At 49.8% G+C, this 17,975-nt stretch overlaps 1 protein-coding gene across 7 annotated transcripts; it reads right to left on the bottom strand.

Moving 5' to 3' along the window:
• Nucleotides 1-294: 294 nt before the first annotated feature.
• ZNF275 (zinc finger protein 275) lies at nt 295-17,176 on the bottom strand. Of its 7 annotated transcripts, XM_027097928.1 has the most exons (6): nt 17,065-17,176; nt 11,209-11,289; nt 7,572-7,663; nt 7,003-7,110; nt 6,012-6,096; nt 295-5,705 (listed from the first exon to the last, which is right to left on the bottom strand). In XM_027097928.1, exon 6 carries the CDS (start codon nt 5,674-5,676, stop codon nt 4,549-4,551), a length of 1,128 nt encoding a protein of 375 aa, XP_026953729.1. In that variant the 5' UTR covers nt 5,677-5,705; nt 6,012-6,096; nt 7,003-7,110; nt 7,572-7,663; nt 11,209-11,289; nt 17,065-17,176; the 3' UTR covers nt 295-4,548. The 7 variants fall into 7 exon arrangements, with proteins under 7 accessions (XP_026953729.1, XP_026953731.1, XP_026953728.1 ...); XM_027097930.1 differs by lacking the exon at nt 11,209-11,289 and having other exon boundaries at nt 6,012-6,099; XM_027097927.1 differs by lacking the exon at nt 11,209-11,289.
• Nucleotides 17,177-17,975: the final 799 nt, after the last annotated feature.

The raw sequence follows: 17,975 nt of genomic DNA, 5'->3' as shown, positions 1-17,975 counted from the left end.
GAAATACAAGCTGGGGCAGGACACAGCTGTCCTCACATCTGCAAGTAGTGCTGAAGGCCATTTTTGTTTAAAGAGACCATTTCTACTCTTGAAAATAAACACCCAACTGATGCAATGAGAACTACACAACGTAAGGATACTAGTCATACAGAAGTTATCAATTCCCCAATCTGACGGGTTTGCTACGAGTAGCGAGACACTTCCAAAATAAAGAACAGGGTGGGCGGTGACTTAAACTCATTTGCTGGGGCAAACACGGGGTCAGTACAGGAACAGTGCCCAGACAGAAAAGCATTGGTCAAACTCAGAGACTAGGAGGCATAGATTTGCACCCACCCTAGCAAACAGAATACAGTACCACATTTAAAACAGGTGTTTACGACAGTCAGGTGGGCCTTGGGCCAGGAACGAGGGCCAGGTAGGACATGAGGAAAGCGAGCCGTGTTATTCTTCTCAGGAAGCAGCCACGTGGGACAATGCAATTGCTCTTGACAGACTGCAAAAAGCAGAGACCCACTCAAGCTGGCCTAGGTCAAGGGAGTCTATGGCAGGGACACAAGTGGACCGGTGAGGGCAGTTGCCAGAGATCCCAGAAGGTAACCCAGTCAGGCCTCCCTTGCGGTGCTGGGGTTGAGGCTGCTCTGGGGGTGCCCAGCCGGAGCCCACAGATCTTCAAGCTGGTGCTGCCCATGGGGGCAACTCCTCTAAATCCCAGGTGGCTCCCTCTTTCTTCCAGCACCAACTAGAAACTTCTCTCTGTTTCCTTGTTTGTACTTCACAGTTGGAGAACCTGAAAGGTCTGGTCCATGTCTCCAGCGCTGTGGACCGGTTGCTGCCTTTGAGTCAGGTGCTCAGTTCTGGTTGAATTAATGTGGCCTAGACGGGGTGGGGGCCACATGGCGCACAATGGGGCTGGAGCCCCAGGCACGTGGAATGCAGCCCCACGCGAGAGAGACTGACGCCCACCGTAACCGGTGGGGCTCAGCCTGGAATGACACAACTAATGGGTATGACACAACTAATCCACACGGTTAATCTTATTAAGCAGCACAAGTGGTAAACAGTTACTTTCTTTTGAAAATTTCAGCAAGTATTCAAAACTTTAATAAAAGCAATGGAGGGTTTCTTTCAGAATATAAGAAAAGGGCCTATTTCGAAGGAGAGCCAGCATTCTGTATAACCCACCTGCTCTCCATTTGCCTTGCAAAAGGAATACGTGTGATTAGAAAGAAAAATGAAATGAGGTAGATACACAAATGCATAGACAAGCACACACGACAGCAAGTCTGATCACGTTTTGCATCTGACGTAGCAGTAGACCTAGAGAGTCCAAGGAAATCCACCCCCCCGGGACCAGAGGCAAACACTTGAACTCGGTGCAACTACGGGACACACATTAAAGCCACAGAGAGAGCACGGACTTCACCTGCAAACAGAGTGACGGAAAAGACGTGTTCACTCTGGCAGACGGCCTGTTCAAGAGAAAATCATAGAACCAAGAGTGGAACAAAGGAAAGGAGGGCATGACGGGATGCCAAGATGCCATGCCCTAGCTGGGGACAAGTACAGCGGTGACGGCGACGCTAAGTTCTGAGTTAATACTGCATCTGGATCCTTCATAAAACCCGGGCAAGACATGGCAAGGTACTTCCAGGTTAAGGTGCCAGACTTGCCCCACCGTGGACGCCAACATTCCTTACCAAATAACAGTTGTAGCAAATACGTCATAACAGCTTGAAAAGAGAAAACTCATGAGAGAAGGAAGTAGTGATTTCACACACAGATTCACAACTACTGCAAGAACTGAGGCCCCCAGAGCAGAAAGAATCACTACGCAACAAGTGCTGTCAGCTTCTCTCCAGCCCGGGGGTCAGGATGGAGACGTCACAGAGAGCCACTGGCGTGGCCTGGGGGCCATTCCAGAGTACCTTCTGGCTAAGGTCACAAGGGTCACTGTGGGACCCTGCTTCCCAGCCTCTACCCCAGGCACAGCTGCTGGGAAGTCACACTACAGCCCCGGTGAGGCCAGCTTCTATCTGTGGGCTCTGCGGGCCACTGGAGGAGCCAGGTTCCTGGCCAGCCCTTGCTGCTGAAAGTGACAGGCCAGCCCCAGGATGACCAACTTCTACTTTTATGCCACGTGGGCCGTCGTCAGAAGGGCATCGTTGCCCTCCAAACCCTTGTTGTACTGCCCCTCCTGGGCAAGGCTGTTACAAGTCACAGCCCAGGCCTGGTGTGGCCATCAGTGGGGCACGGTTCGTCTCCGAGCCTTTGCTCTGTCGCCCCTCTTAGGTGTGGCTGCAGGAGGTGACGTCAGAACGCATGGGTGAATTTCCCCCTAGTTGCGAAAAGCAGAAGCCACTAAACCGACCTCTTTCTAGTTCCAGAATCACTCGCTAGGAGGATGCCATCCACGCGACGGTGTCAGTCGGGTAAGTCTTCTTGTGTTTTAGATGTCTCTCGGGTGGATCTGCTGCTCAGGCACTGAGTCCACGCTCAGCATGGCCAAGGCTCCCGGGAGCTGGCAAGACCAAGTTCGGACCGCCCCGTTGATCTAGGTGAGGCCCAGCCCTGCTGCTGAAGGTTAGGGCTATACCGAAGAACGGTCAGAGTGTTCTGGCCAATCCGAGATGGAAATTCCTCTCGAGTGCCTGAGTGGCCAGGTTGGATAGTCAAGTACCGCCCACAGACATGCAGAGTCTGCATCTTGGATGAGGAGTGAGCCTGTGTCTCTGGCCCATTTCCATCCAGCCTGCCCACCTGGAGCTCCTTGTGGTGGGGCAGGGTTTTCAACTTTTCGTTTGTAATTCAACTTCTAGAAGAAAATGTCATCATCTCTAACTACTGAAGCAATGGAAGTTAAGACTCAACTGGCAACAGTGAATGTTTGGATACGTAAAAATCAAAGCTTGCACAACAAAAATGTAATAAAGCTGCTACAAAGAGCAAAGCAATAAAACTGGAAAAGAGATCATCACAATCGATACAGAAAGAACTGCTGTATAAAGTCAATATATCCAAAGGTAACTTGGTAACTGGTCAAAGGAGATGAACGTACTCTGCATGCACGAAAACGGAAACAGTATTTTAAGTCATCACGTGAGAGAAAGAAGATGAGACTAGGAGTCAGGAGGCCTGGGTCCATCCTCAGTTTGGGTACTAATGAGTCACAGAACAGCAATAACCATGGTGATGACGGCAGATGACTTCACTGAGTGTGAACCTCCACGCCAGGCACGGCGTCGCAGTCGTTGCGATAACCTTAGGAGGTAGTCCTGTGATCATCCCCATTTTACAGAGGTGGAAACGGAGGATTGGAGAAGTACCATCTAGGCCCCATGTGCGAGGCTATCGTTCCCGAAGGGAAGGCGTCACCTTACACTCGAGTCCTTGCGACGTCCCTGTTATTACGGGGATGCTCTCTCAACTACCTGATTTTGAACAAAGCAGTGCTGCTTGAGGACAAGACCCATTAGCCTGAAACAAACCCCATTCGACGCTAGTATTGGATATGCCTGGGAGTCACCAGATTGAATTGGTTTAAGAAAAAAGGACACAAAAGAAATTTAACTCAGATTCAGTACTTCTTCTTAAGAGTATGACCTCACAATGACAAGTCTTCGATGCTTTAAAAAAGCCTTTTAAAGGTCATTAAAAAAAAGGAAAACCTTAAGTGGTTGCATTGTACAGCTACAGAATAAATTAGAAAACGACAACCATCATTCTAATGTTACGTGAACCTGTACTTATGGCTTGGGAGGCGCTTTCTAGTGAGACCCTTGTGCAGGGATTGTCACAGTGCTACGTGGCACATAGTTCGGATGGATGGAAGTCATTGGATGTGTGCTTTGAAAATGATGACTCCAAAGGGCCTCTGAGGTTGGTGAAGACGGTGAGGTTAGAAATGCATATGAGGAATTAGGATAAAAAGATCTCATGGAGTGGAGCTAGGGAGAAAAGGAATCTTTTCTAAATTAATATATTATTCTATATAATATGTGATTTACAATATGTATGTAGAACTAAATTAATAAATTAAATATTATAAGACATTTGATTATTCTATTTACAACCCTAAAAATTTATAAATTCAAGTAGGCCAAAAAAGTTTGGGGCGATCGATCTTCTGTTGGGGAAAGTCGGGATCACATTCTGTGGACACCATCATTGAATAGCTCTGGGTCTCAGTTTCCTTGAAGGGGGAGCTTGCAGGAGAGGACCAAGCATCCTGAGCTCCACCCCCACGTCCGGGTTTCTCTTCTCTCGTTCTCCAATTCAAGGCCTGTGCATTTAAATACCTTGAAGGAACTCGATTCCAGCTGAACCAGCCAAAACTCAATCAAAATGGTAGAAGCTACTCTCGATAGGCAAGATGGGAAACACAAACACTTATAAATTGCTGGTGGCAGTATAAATTGGTTTCAACCTTTCTGAAGAGAAAATATATAAGCGCTACAAAACTGTTCATCTCCTTTGACCCTGCCCTCCCCCTCTAGGGCCCCGGGCCCCGAGGGGATCCGCTGCCGGCCACGGGGCCGTGGGCCTTCCCTACTCGCGGTGGGTCGGTTGATGCTTCTGCAGCGCGGACCGCCTCTTGAACACGCGGCCACACTCGCTGCACTCGCAGCGTCTTGCCCCGCTGTGGGTCCTCCGATGGCGACTCAGGCCGGAGCTCCGGCGGAAGGCCTTCCCGCACTTGTCGCACTCGTAGGGTTTCAGTCCGCTGTGGATGCGCCGGTGTTTGATGAGGTCGGAGGGCCCCCGGAAGGCCTTGCCGCAGTCGCCACACGCGTAGGGCCGCTCCCCGGTGTGGATGCGCTGGTGCTCCAGGAGGCTGGAGCTCTGCCGGAAGGCCTTCCCGCACTGGCTGCACTCGTACGGCTTCTCGCCCGTGTGGATCCGCCGATGCTTGGTGAGCTCTGAGCTCCTCCGGAAGAGCTTGCCGCAGTGGGGGCAGCCGTAGGGCTTGGCCCCGCTGTGGATGCGCTGGTGCTCGGCCAGGCCGTTGACCCCTCGGAAGGACTTGCCGCAGTCATCGCAGTCGAAGGGCAGGTGGCCGGTGTGCATCCGCTGGTGCTTGAGAAACTCCTGGCGATCCAGGAAATCCCTGCCACACGTCTTGCAGGCAAAGGGTTTCTCCGAAGTGTGCAGCTTCTGATGGCGAAAGAGGTGGGTGTTGACTTTGAAGGAGCGGCCGCATTCCTCGCAGTCAAAGGGCTTCTCGCGGCTGTGGACGCGCAGATGCTGACTGAGGCCCGCGTTCTTCTTGAACCTTTTCCCACATTCTTCACACTCGAAGGGCTTTGCCTCCCTCTCCATTTGCTCCCTCTTCTCCACGGCCTCGTCAAGGGCCCGGCTGGGGCCCGGCCGGGGCTCTGCCGCCACGTGGCTCTTCCGGTGCTCGTTGAACTCAGACACCCCGCGAAAAGCCTGCCCGCAATCGCCGCACTCCCAGCCCTTTTCCTCACTGTGAATTCGCTGGTGCTGCACGAGGAGGACCTTAAGCCGAAAGGCATCCCCACACTCTTTACATGCAAAATGATGTTCTACAGGCAGATTCTGGGGGCTCCCTCCCCTCCCCTCAGAGTCCCCGTTCTGTTTGACCTCAGGGCTGTGCTCGCTGGCCGTCGGGGAGCTCGTGGACGCCATCTCCTGTGACTGGGCGACTTCACCCATCCTCGGCGGCTGGGTCACCCAGATGCTTTCTGAAATGAAAACCACAAGACACTGCACTCTGCCGAGGCGGAAGGAAGGAGGTTACTCTCCTCTCTCAACAATCACTTTCCTCCTGAGACAGCCGCCGAGCACCGGGCCTGGGGCCACTGGGGCGGGATGGCGGCTCCCCGCCCAGCTGGAAACAAGCGCGGGAGATGGAAGGGGCATAAGGGCCCGATTGCTGGATGCTCCCTGTCAAGGTGATTGAGGGGCAGGCACGCCACTCCCACCCCAAGGGCTCACCTGGGCCTCCCCAATGATGCCCTGACATTTCTTCAGGTTTCTTTTTTACTCACCTGAATGCTCAGCTCGGTCCACGCGAGGGGATGGGTCTGACTTGCACCAGGTGAGAGACCAAGTCAGGATTCAGAACAGGAACTCCTGCTTGCGGAAAAGGAAACAAGCTATGGCAGCAGCCAGAGATGACGTCAGGATCGAGGAGGAATGGCTCAGGGCCTTTGAAGGGGAGAGCCTTTCAATCCCCAAAGGCTGGGTTGGCTGTTCCCTTAGGCAAGTCATTCCTCCATTTAAAATGCCTTTCCCAACAGTCGGCTCCTTCCAGGGGCTGTGGATGAAGCAAGCTCTGGGCCCATCTGGGTGCCAGTTTGTCTTCCTGAGGAGCTGATCCTCCCTTTCCCCCATCCGCCCTCCTCAAGGTCTACACATTGAACTTGGGGTTCTTCCATAACTGTCAAAGCTGACCCCTGGCAGTCTCTCCTCCGAAGAAGCCTCCCCACCTCCCCACGTGCAGCCCCTGATGGTGCAAAGGAGCTTGCTACGTCAACCTCTCTCAACGGTAAACTACGGTAAAGTTGCCATGAAATTTATATAACTTGTGGGTTAAAAAAGTATTTAATTAGGTGGCATAGGAAGGGTGGGAGGGAGGGAGATGCAAGAGGGAAGAGATATGGGAACATATGTATATGTATAGCTGATTCACTTTGTTATAAAGCAGAAACTAACACACCATTGTAAAGCAATTATACTCCAATAAAGATGTAAAATAAGTATTTAATGCTAGTGGCTAGTTTGTTCTAATTTCTTTCCCAATGAAAGACTGAGGGGGCTTCTTTCCATGCCATTAGGAGTGGGGAGGGACACCTGCTACTTTGAGATGTCGGGTGTAGCAGACCCTCTGTACTTCCTCACAGCCCATTCCCAAGGAGCATAAGCCCCTGGAAGGTGAGCTTGTGGAACGCTATGCCAGGTGCCCCTTATCCTACTCCCAGCTTCGTAGGACCGTGAAGCTGGTGGCAAAGCTTGTGGAAGGGCTGGGGGCATCCTTACCCACAGAGGTCACATTCCTTCAATATGCCGGTGTCCTCTGCTCAGGATCTAGCCTCAGCCACTCCCTTTGAGGAGGTACTGTGCCACGTCACCAAATGTCACCGGATCCTGAAAGAATTCCCAGGGATAATCTGTCCTTCCATCCACTCTAGAATGAGGCAAGGGCAGTGTCACTAACCCCAGGGATGAGAGGTGAGAGTCTGAAGTGAGCGTGCATTGCTAACATGGAAATGTAACTACAAGCCTCAAGAAGTGCTAGAAAGAGAACCTGACCACGTACCAAGAGACCTGGGCCGTGGCCCTGGCTCCCACTGTCCTCCCAAGGGACTTCAGTTCAATCACTTTCCTGGATTGAAACGCAGCTCCCCCATCAGTACGATGGGAATTACAAGCCCGGCAGGCAACCATTCCTTGGCAGCCTCCGGGGAGAGAAGCAGAGAGAGGGAGGGAAGGCAGCAGGGGGGTTCAGGCCCTGCTGTGTGTCATGCTGGGGCAAGAGGCAGAGTCCAAGGCCAGAATCAGGGAGCAGTGACAGATTCCCAAGCCAGACTGAAGGAAGCACAGCTCACCTGGGCCTCCAGCACCCCAAGGGGGCCTGCCAGGACTTGCTTTCCCAGGAATCCATCTTGTGGAAGGGCAAGACCCTGTGGGGCAGGCAGAGCTAAGGAAAGTGAAAAGAGCCGTGAGTGACAGCAGCCCTGCCTCTGGGTCCCGTGGGATGAGACTGGTGATTTCCTTTTCCCCTGTTTTAAATTTTCTTGAGTCTTCTCTTGCACAGAGGCTGAATGACAAGCCAGAGCACGGATATACCTAACAAAATGCATCCCAAACAGTGGGGAAAGTGGGCTGGCAGAGAACTGATACAGGCAGGCCAGAGGGAACCCACACAAGACAAATGAATGTTAGCCCAGGCACAGGCAGGAGAAGACAAACTCAGACCAAGAGCCAGTGGCAGGGAGACTGGCTCTCAGAGACAGGTCGGCCACAGGCCTCCCAGCAGTAGGCCTTGTAGAGTTCAATGCTCACACTGCACAGGAAGGAAGCATCCCCAAAAGAACATCAGAAGAAATAACTAGGAAGTGAGAGATCCTTCTCAACTTGGTAGGGGCAACAAAAAACCAGACTGGGCTACTGGAGGGAAGAGACATAACAGAGCAGGAGTCAGGGCTTCCTGACTAGCAGTAAGGCCGTCTAAAGGCCACACTCCACCCCACCGAAACAGTTCACCAGGTGACAGCTTGCAGACAAGAATGTTTCTGTGATATATTTGACAAAATGAAAAGTTGAACAAAATACCTGGAAAAAGACACCTCCAAAAAAAACAAAAGATCTTCAAAGACTAAGTTGCTAAAAAAAGGATCTGAACCACATGTGTAAGTTGCCGTTGTCTTTTGGATCCCACCACAGGTGTGCATGCACCGCAGGCCTCCCACTTCAGTGAGTTCACAGAAACAGGAACACAGTTTCTATTCTGATGTCAGGTCAATTCGGCTCACAGTTATATGAAAAGGAAGCATTTTTACACTAGCTCAAGGAGTACAGAACCCAGATACTCCAGAAATACTTTTACATAAAATTAGATGTTATATTAAAAGGGTTGGACAGAGACTTCCATTTCTGGCCATGATGGAGTAACAAGGAACAGATTTAATGTCGTGCCATAAATAAGTAGAAAACTGGACAAAATAGATGTGAAACAACAGTGTTTAGATATTGGACAGCAGGCAGCACAGGATCATGATCCTGGAGAGAAGAGAAACAAATGAGGGGAGCTTTATCAGTGGCCCAGATCTCTTCCTGGAGGCAATTTCCAGATTGAGAGTATAGGGAAGGGGAACCCAAGCAGAGCTTGGTGGCTTTATCATCAACACAGACCAGCGTTCAGGGAAGCTGAGGCAGAAGAGAGTTCCAGAAAGGAGGGAGCCATACAGAAAAAAAGAGCTCCAAAAAATCTGTACAAGGCTCCTCTTTAGTCTTTCTTAACTACTAAGCCATGCATGCATAGAGTGAAACTCCCAAAGACTAGGAAAAGAATGACCAGGAAGCTGTAAGTTCAACAATTCCTAGGACACACAAAGGTAGGGAGATGTTCAGGGTCTAACCAACCAGAGCAGGGAGTCCTCAGTGATCACGTGGGGTAGTCAGTAGAGAATCAGAGGGGCCATACCTTAGTAGTAGGACTGATCTATTCCCTGGAGCCACAGCCACCCTGGATCTGCTCTAGAAAACCTTGAAAGTAGGCCTTGAAGGGATGAAACTATTCCACAAATAACTACCTCCCAAAACAAAGTCCAACAATTTTCACAGTGAAACAACAAAATACAGACACTCAACAACATAATCTCTACAATGTTCAACATCCAATAAAAAATTAAGTAAATGTCAAGAAGCAGGAAAATGTGACTCATGGAAAGGAAAATAATGTCAATAGAAACACTCAGAAATGATCACTGACGGAACTCACAAGCAAGGATAACAGCTAGTTTAACAATGTATAAGTATTTAAAGAAAAACAGGAACATAATAAAAGAAATGGATGATATAAACAAGAACCAAATGGGACTTACTGAGGTAAAAACTGTAATATTTAAAATGAAAATTTCATTGGATGTGATTAACAGCAGATTAGACACAGCCCTCTCCTCCCTAAAAAATTAGAAAATTTGAAGACACAGCAATAGAAATTATCCCAAATTTAGATCAGAAAGAAAAACATATTTAAAAAACAGAGTCTCAGTGACTTGAGGATAACAGAAAGTGGTCTAACGCATATGTAACTGGAATCTGAGAAGATGAGGGAAAGGAGGAGGGGGATAAAAGTATTATTGAAGAAATAATGGTTAAAATGTATTGTTTTCTAAATTTGATGAAATCTAGATCCAAGAAGCCCAATTACCCCCTAGCAAGTCTAAACAAACAAACAAAACGAAAAAAAAAACCCAACAACCCCACACATGTACACTAAGACACATCATAATCATATTGCTGAAAACTAGTGATAAAGAGAAAATCTTAAAGCAGCCAGAGGGAAAAAAAGATGTTGTATACAGAGGAGCAAAGATAGGAATAGCTGCTAACTTCTTATGAGAAAATGTGCAAGCCAGAAAACAACTGAATGACATTTTTAAAGTGCTAAAGGAAAAAAAAAAAACATGTCAACCGAGACTTCTATATTCAGGGAAAGTATCCTTCAAAAATAAAGGCAAAATAAAAACTTTTTTAGACAGAGAAAAGCTGAAAGAATCTGTTACCAGCAGACCTGTACTACAAGATATATTAAAGAAAGTTCTTCAGGTGAAGGGAAATGATACCAGATGGAAACTTGGATCACAAAGGAATGAAGAACATCAAGAATGTAAATATGTGCAGAAATATAAACACTTTTACCTCCTCTCATTTTTAAATCTTTAAGAGATAACTGAACATTTAAAGCAAAAATAATAAGGTAGTGCAGGGTTTATAACATACGTAGAAATAAAATGTACATCTGTGTGCTTTACAAAGCCCTCCAAGACTCTGATGCATGCCAGTAGTGGAGATAAAATACAGTTCTAAAAACTAATCCAAAAGAAGAAAGGTAAAAAACACAAAGGAAAAAGAACATATGGGGCAAATGGAAATAAATACCAAGAGGCAAATTTAAACACAACCATATGGATAGTTAAATTAAATATAAATGGACTAAACACACCAGTTAATAGGCAGAGATCATCAGATTGTATTTTTTTTTAAAAAAATGAGACTCAACTATATGCTGTCAACAAGAAACTTTAAATATAAAGAGTTTAAATGTAAAGACAGAGATAGGTTAAAAGTAAAAGGATGGAAAACAATATACTATAACCAACAGGAAGAGTCTCAATAACCCCAACGTCATAAAAACATGAGGGAGACCTTTCTGAAGAATCCTACAACTCAGAGCAGGAAGAAGACTGGAGAGCTTAAGTATAAAATCAATTGGTGGTAAGAGACAAGAAAAAAAACAGAAAACATTTAAAAAGTAAATGAAAATGAAAAAAAAAATCAACAGGTGGCCAATGCAGAATGACACACAGCAGATTACAAAAATTTGAATCCTCCTTCAAAGAAGATTATAGACAGACAGTAACTGTTTATTGAAAAAATCCAAAGAGGGTAGGAGAAGGGAAGAGAACGGTATATATTTATGTTTTAGGAGAAAAAAGGAATAAACTGAGAGTGACTCACAGTGAATGAGCACATCGAGACTGCAGTGTGCACCACCCTGGGGTAGAGTCCAGGTCTAGAAAGGTCTTCTGCTTTCTGTTTCTGTAATGAATTTTTAGTAACCAAACTGCATTTCTTTGGTAATCAGAAAGGAACAACAATTTTAAAAGATTTCAGTTGACTCTGGATAAGAAAGACGCTCAGCATGTGAGAGGACAGGGCTAATGCCAAGGAGACAACAGGGAACTGCCCCTGAAGCTGGGCAACATCCCGAGGTGCCCACACAGGCAAGGCAGGCACAGAGGACCAGGGCTGGCCGGAGTATGTGGGCAGTCCTAGACAGCTTAGAGGCAGGTCCATGAGGTTGTCACTTCCTGGGATCATCCCCCCAAGCTATCAGAACCATGACAGGTGTGAGCAGAAGGCCTTCTTTGGCCCCAGTGTCCACGGAAACTCTACTTCCATCTTTAAGTAGCTGGCAGCACAGGTGCTCCCCAGTGTGTGAGGGAAGCCCCAGGTGCCCAGCAGCCAAGCCCTCTGTACCCCACTGTCACCCAGGCGGGGCACCCTCGGAGCAGTTGGATTCTTCCTGTTATACATTTGATGTCTGGTTTGACTTTGGCTTCCAATACAAAATGAAATGGTCATAGATTACTTATACAATTCATTCTAAAAACTTCGCTTCCAATTGACATTGAGGTTTTGTTGCCGTGTAGAATGGAGAGGAGAACATCTCACCTTCACCTCCTGAGGAAGATGGTCTGTTACAAGCCTCATCTCACCACCCTCAGGCCAGAGACCTAAGGCCTTAACCCCCTCCAAGTCCCTGGCTGAGCCCACCAGACCCACGTCTGCACCCCACGTCTCAGTCATTCCTTCCAGACCCTCGGCCTTCATCCAGTCAGAAACATGCCAAGGCAGTACCCCTGAGGGCCTCTGAACCTGCCTCAGGTGGCTCCTGCGAAGAACTCGGGCCTCATTCAAGTGTCACCTCCTCCAAATGACTTCACTCTGCAGCCCCATCACGGTTTACTTATAACACTTTTCACTACCTAAAACGTATCCTCCGAAATTGCTTGTTTTTACCTGATTCTCCCTGGGGGAAATGTCACCTGTGACAGGACAGGGCCCTTCTCTTTCTTGGTCACCCCCGAATCCCCAGCATCTGCAGCAGCTCCTAACACTCAGCGGGCATGTGAGAAACTGTGGGGGGAGGGGTGTGTTAAACGCATCAAACTTCCATTAACGGAGCGCCTACTGTGCGTTTGGCACTGCGCTTCTCCCTTCACGTAATGTAACTATCGCCACCTATAGTCATTCCCGCCTCCATTTGACAGAGAAGGAAGACACGGATCTGAGAGGTGAACCAACTTGCCTAAGGTCTAGCTCCCAAGATTTGAGACATTTCAAACCACACCAGAAAAGAGAGAAGTAATATGCCAGCAGGTAATATCTAACACCAGGCCTTATCCAAAGGCCAGGCAGCCATTGAGTGTCCTTGAAGCCTAATGGTGCGTATGGGTTTAGGGGACTGGCTTTAAATCCTCCCATGAACATGCCATCACAGACCCTCCCTGCGCAATAGATACACATGTCATTCTCTCTCTCACTCACAGTTTTTCCAAGCCACCCATGTTTAATTGAGCAGGTCCTCCCAAAGTGTTCCCATTTAATTGAGCGGATCCCACCAAAGTGTTTTCACTTAATTGGCATGATTAACTGTGGAAGTCCTGGAGCCGCAACCCCCAAGTGAATTGTTAATTATCCTTTAATTCCTGTGTAGCAACAGGACTGGCCCTTCCTGTACCAGGCTTGCCCAGGGGACTTAACCCAAGTGCACTTCAGATCACTACCCACAGTGACAGAACCCACAGACACACAGAGAACATTTCGAAGGTGCTCATAAAAACGGGAGGGAAAAAGTGAGCCCTGCTTTCCCAAAAGGAAGCTAAACTCTGCACAATGAACAAGGCATATCGGGTAAAAGCTTTATGAGACGCAAGGGAAGATCATTAAAAAAGATAATACACATTAATCCCACTGCAGTTAAAAGCAACATCATCATCGATCCTGAAAACAATCTGATAATTCAGAAGCCGGACTGCCCAACTGCTCCACTTTAAAACGGTGGAACTAATCTGGAAAAGAAACTGCACTGTGACAAAAGTGACACATACAGGTGTCTACTGCCTTCCAAAAGTGGACCTTGGGAGATCAAGGTCAAAGCAATTCCAGGCACAATATGAAAACCACTGTAGTGCACCCGATGGATACAGAGGGTGATCCTGACCTTGAATGTGAGGCACTTGCACTCACCATGGAAAAGCATGCCCCAAACCTTGTAAGCGCACTTCTTCACCCAACCGGTAGAAAGACTACAGGAAAACAAATCTCTGCCTCTTAATATAAATATTATCTTCCTTCTGTAAGTGGGATCTGAAGTATAGAGTCTAACGACTATATGCTCCCAGAGAGTGAAGGCCCTATCAAAGCTGACTGCGGATTCCACTCTGGACCTAGCCAAGTGCCACAGACACTGCAGCTGCTTCACAGACACATTTCTGAAAAATCATGCTTCCTAAAACATGAGAGTTCACGTGAGTGAACAAATGTTCCTGAAATGTGCTTTAGATGGCAATGTAAATTTTAACCAACTTATTTAAATCCAATTTTCCATATTGAATCAGAAACATTGAGAACCAAACCAATCATTTCACTTTGACTTGAAAGAACAGAAGTTAACAGCTGAACCCAGTGGAGACAAAAGCCAACAGTTGTCACAAAAAAATAGTGAATAATTAGGTGTATTCTGGTCACCTTTGAGCTCGGGACCCCTCCTTAGGATGTCTCGCTACTAGGAAAGCTCACTTCTGAGCCTGAAAGATCAGTGTTAGACTAATTCCATGGCACAAGTGGCCAAGCAACCTTCTCAGCAGGTGCCATCCTTCCCTGGGCAGTGGGGGCAGGGGAGAGGGAGCAAGGCCACCCAAACTAGACCAATCTGGCAGCTTCCAGAAACTTCAAACGGGTGCCAGAAACACCTGGACTCCCTGGAGCATCTAGATAAGGACCTGAAACAGAATGTCCTCAGGCCCCAGAAGACAACAGGTGTCTCCTGGTGTGCATTTCAGTTCTGGGCCGGAGCAAAAATGCCCTGGAGGGAATCTTTACAGGTCACAGGAGAGACTGCACTCTCGATCACCTAATTCAGATGGGTGCCTTCAGCGCCCTCTCCCACGCCTAGCCCTAACCCTAAATCAGCCTATTAATTACCTAGATTCAAAATTCTCCTTACTGGATATCTGTTCTCCCTTGAGTTGTGTTGTTTAGATCGAGAGAACTATCTCTGGGCAGAGATGGTTCAACGACACTGGCATATATAAAAATATAAGTGCTTCCAGAATCGAAAACAATACTTCTCACCATCTTGCGTCCCCATGGCGTCTTCTAACAGCATGGCCAGCTTTAAGGCCAGCAGACATGGTCTATAAACATCCAGACTTGCCCCAAAGAGAGATGCAGGGATGGCATCATGTCTCAGAACAGTTCTGAGCGATTAGTCAGGCAGGTAAGATCCCACCTGTTGGACTGAAATAACTTGGGGGGACAGAAGCAGACTTGGGTACTCCTTCTGGGAACATGTCTTTTTGGGTCATGAGTGCTCAACCAAAGGACAGGCTGTGAGACTGAACACACTGCTGAGACCCCAATCCACCTGAGTCAGGCAAGCCTGGGATCCTAAGCCGAGCCCCTGGGCTGGAGCTGGGCTTAGCCTTCGGCAGCTCTCCACCCGTCCCGCCAGGATGTGGCTGCCAAGGCCCCCTTTGGGCCCACCCTGTGCTGTGCAAATGCACTGCTACTAGAAGTGAATCCTAAAGGGCCAAAAGAGAGGGTGTTTCACCAGGAAAGCCTGTTTCTCTCGGGATGTTTGCGTCTGTGTGTGCCTTTTTCTGTGTGCGTGGGTGGGAGGCATCTGTCTCCGTCTTCCCCGTTTTCCTGTCTCTCTGCCTGGGCACCTGTCTCTCTCTGTTTAGGTTTCCATTTTCTTTGCCTTCTATAAAAAGCCAGAAGGTAGACCAGAAGGGGATTTTGTAGTGTTTGTTGTACTTAATTGAGGGAAGGTTTATGTTCCCATTTCCCCAAGAAGACGCATGCTCTCTTACTGAAAATCAAAATAAATTTTAAGTATAGCTTCGTTTAAGTCACACTGCCCAGGATATGAACGATTCTAAATGGGGGTGGGGGAATGTTGTGCAAATCCCAAGGGGCCCTGGGCAGTTGGGGAGCCCAGGCAGGTTAGGGCCAGGATTGGATGGGTGGGTTAGAACCCTGGCCTGGGGTTTCCTAAGAACTCGGGACAGAGCAGCTGGTGTAGGTGGGGATGAGAAATCTGCATTTTCAACCAGCACTCAGGAAACTGGGATGCTGCTCTGTGCCTGGTTAGCACTGGGCCCGTCTAGAATCTGGAGGTTTCCTCACCTCCAGGGCTCATCAGACAGGACTCTGGCCCATGAGCCTCCTGAACGGGATCCCACTCTCTGTGCTGACTGTCAGATTTCTGCGAAGAGAATTCACAGTTTCTAGTGATTTTCTAAGGGGTCTCCTCACCCAAAGAAGGCTGAAAATCACTGTTCGATAGGATTCTAAATGTAGGTCCTAAGACATTTGGGGGGAATGGATTGGACTGTGTCAGGCACTGTGCAAGCTGCTTCTACTTAAAGGCCCAGGGCAGGAGGGAGGATGGGGGATGGGGCGAGGCAGCATTAGTACCCAGAGGGGGTGCTGTTCTAGCAATCCCATCTGAAATCCTTTGGTAAAAGAAAAATGTCGGGTCTGAGGTTGAAGAGGAAATATTTCACTGACCAAGGAGACTGAAGGGGGCTGGTGGCCCCCAGCTGGGCCAACGTTGGCTGGAGGGTGTCAGTTGGAACAGGGTGGGACCTCCGGGAAGAGGGCCAGGATTCTGGCGGGGTTGGTGTTTGAAAGGGACCATGGGCTTCGGGCAGCAGGCGACTGTGTGGGGGGGAGGATGGAAAAAGACATGTAATTAATCACCCAAATATAGACTAGAGGAGGCAGCAAAGGAGTTTAAGGGGGGGGCACTGGAGCGGGTGATGGTGGCCCCAGAAGGGCGACAGAAAAAGCACTGTTCAGATCGAGGGCCTGGAGCTCGTTTTCACCCAGCAAGGGCTGCCCCTCCCCCTCCTTCACAGCATTTGGGCTCTAGGCTGTCCCCCCATCCTCCCCGACAAGCTAACGCTCGACCCCCACCCAAAAGGAAAGGAGAGACTCCGCCAGCAGGAAGTCCCCAGTACACCTACCCCGCGTCTCCGACTGCTGTTCAGCCCCTCCCCCAGACTGGGGAAAAGCCCTTTAACACCTCCCAACGCCCCCTCCCACTTGGCCTCCTCTGCACTTGGGGTGGGGGCCCCCTCTTCCCATAGCAACCGGTTCCCATCCCTTAGCGTCACCCCAAAAGCAGCGTAGGCCTCAGCACGTCCAGCGATTCCCGCCCCTAACCGTCGCCCCCTGTCCGCCGCGGGAAGGCCTTCGGCCTCTTCGTACCCGCCATCCCGGACCCATCTCCCGCTCCACCTGGCCCCAGGGCCGAGCAGCTTCCCGCGGGAACAGAGACGCCCCCCAACAAAGCTTGGCCGCCCCCTGCCCCCCCACCGCACACTTTCTGGAACACTCACCCCAGTCCTGCACACTCTCCTGGGCCGTCCCCTGCACATCCTCCCGAGGCCCAAACGATCACCCGGGACCCGCACATTCATCCGCGACTCCCAGCACATCCTCTGGCGGCCCGCGCGCTCATCCCGGCCCCGCACACCCTCCCGGGCTCCGCGCACATCCTCTTGTGGCCCGCACGCTCACCTCGGCCCAGCGGCTGCCAACGCGCGGTCCTCGGCGGAGCGGCGCTGGCGCGGCCCAGGCCCGGCGTGGCAGGAAGCGCCACGGAGCCGCCAGCACCCGGCTGAGCCCAGCAGCCCCACGGCGCGTTTCCGGAGCCGCGGGCGCCGCCGTGGGTAGTGGGAGAGCGAGGCCCCACCCTGGCTCCGGCCCCGCCCGGCCCGCCGGTCTCGATTGGCCCAGAGAGGGGGCGGGGCTGGAAGGGGGCGGGGCCGAGCCCTGGGTGGGTGGGTCAGGCCAGACCCCAGGGGAGCTACGCGGTGGGGCCAGGTGCTCGGGTGGAGGCGGGAGGAGTAAAATGAATGTACTAATGAATGAATGAATGAACTAGCGAATGAACCAACAAGCCCACGAAGGAGGGAACGAAGGAATGGAGAGGACCCCTCCCCCTTGGGCGCCTTTAGGACGGGGATATGGGTGGGGGGATGAGAACGGAGGGCGACGCAGAGCAAAGCCAGCCCCCACTGGAGGGGTCAAAGCGCCTCGCTCAGTCACGGAAGGTGTGAGCTCTCGCCGTGCCAAGCACTGAGAATACAGCTGTGAGCAAAACCAGGCTGCATCCCTGCCCTCAGGGGGCGCGCATTTGGCGCCCAAGAGCTCCTGTGAGTATGTGTGTGGGTGTGTGCGCGCGCGCGCGCCCGCGTGCTCGGGTAAAGGTGGAGGGGAAAGTCATTTGAGTTAATTTCAAAATGGCAGGTCATACTAAGAAGAGAAAAGAACAAGATTCTTGGATAGGGGGTGCTGCAAGTAGTGACAGCCACTTCCAGAGGAATTTCTGCCGGTCAACAAAGATCTAGGAAGCTGCTGCACCCTGCAGTGTGCTAAGCCCATCGATGCTTTCTTGAAGATTCCTGTTTCGTAAGGAATACAATAAT

Source organism: Aethalodelphis obliquidens, unplaced genomic scaffold (genome assembly GCF_003676395.1).
Source record: "Aethalodelphis obliquidens isolate GAN/ISIS:26980383/991018 unplaced genomic scaffold, ASM367639v1 scaffold118, whole genome shotgun sequence".
Lineage (NCBI taxonomy): Eukaryota > Metazoa > Chordata > Mammalia > Artiodactyla > Delphinidae > Aethalodelphis > Aethalodelphis obliquidens.
This window is presented reverse-complemented; position numbering and strand designations above follow the sequence as displayed.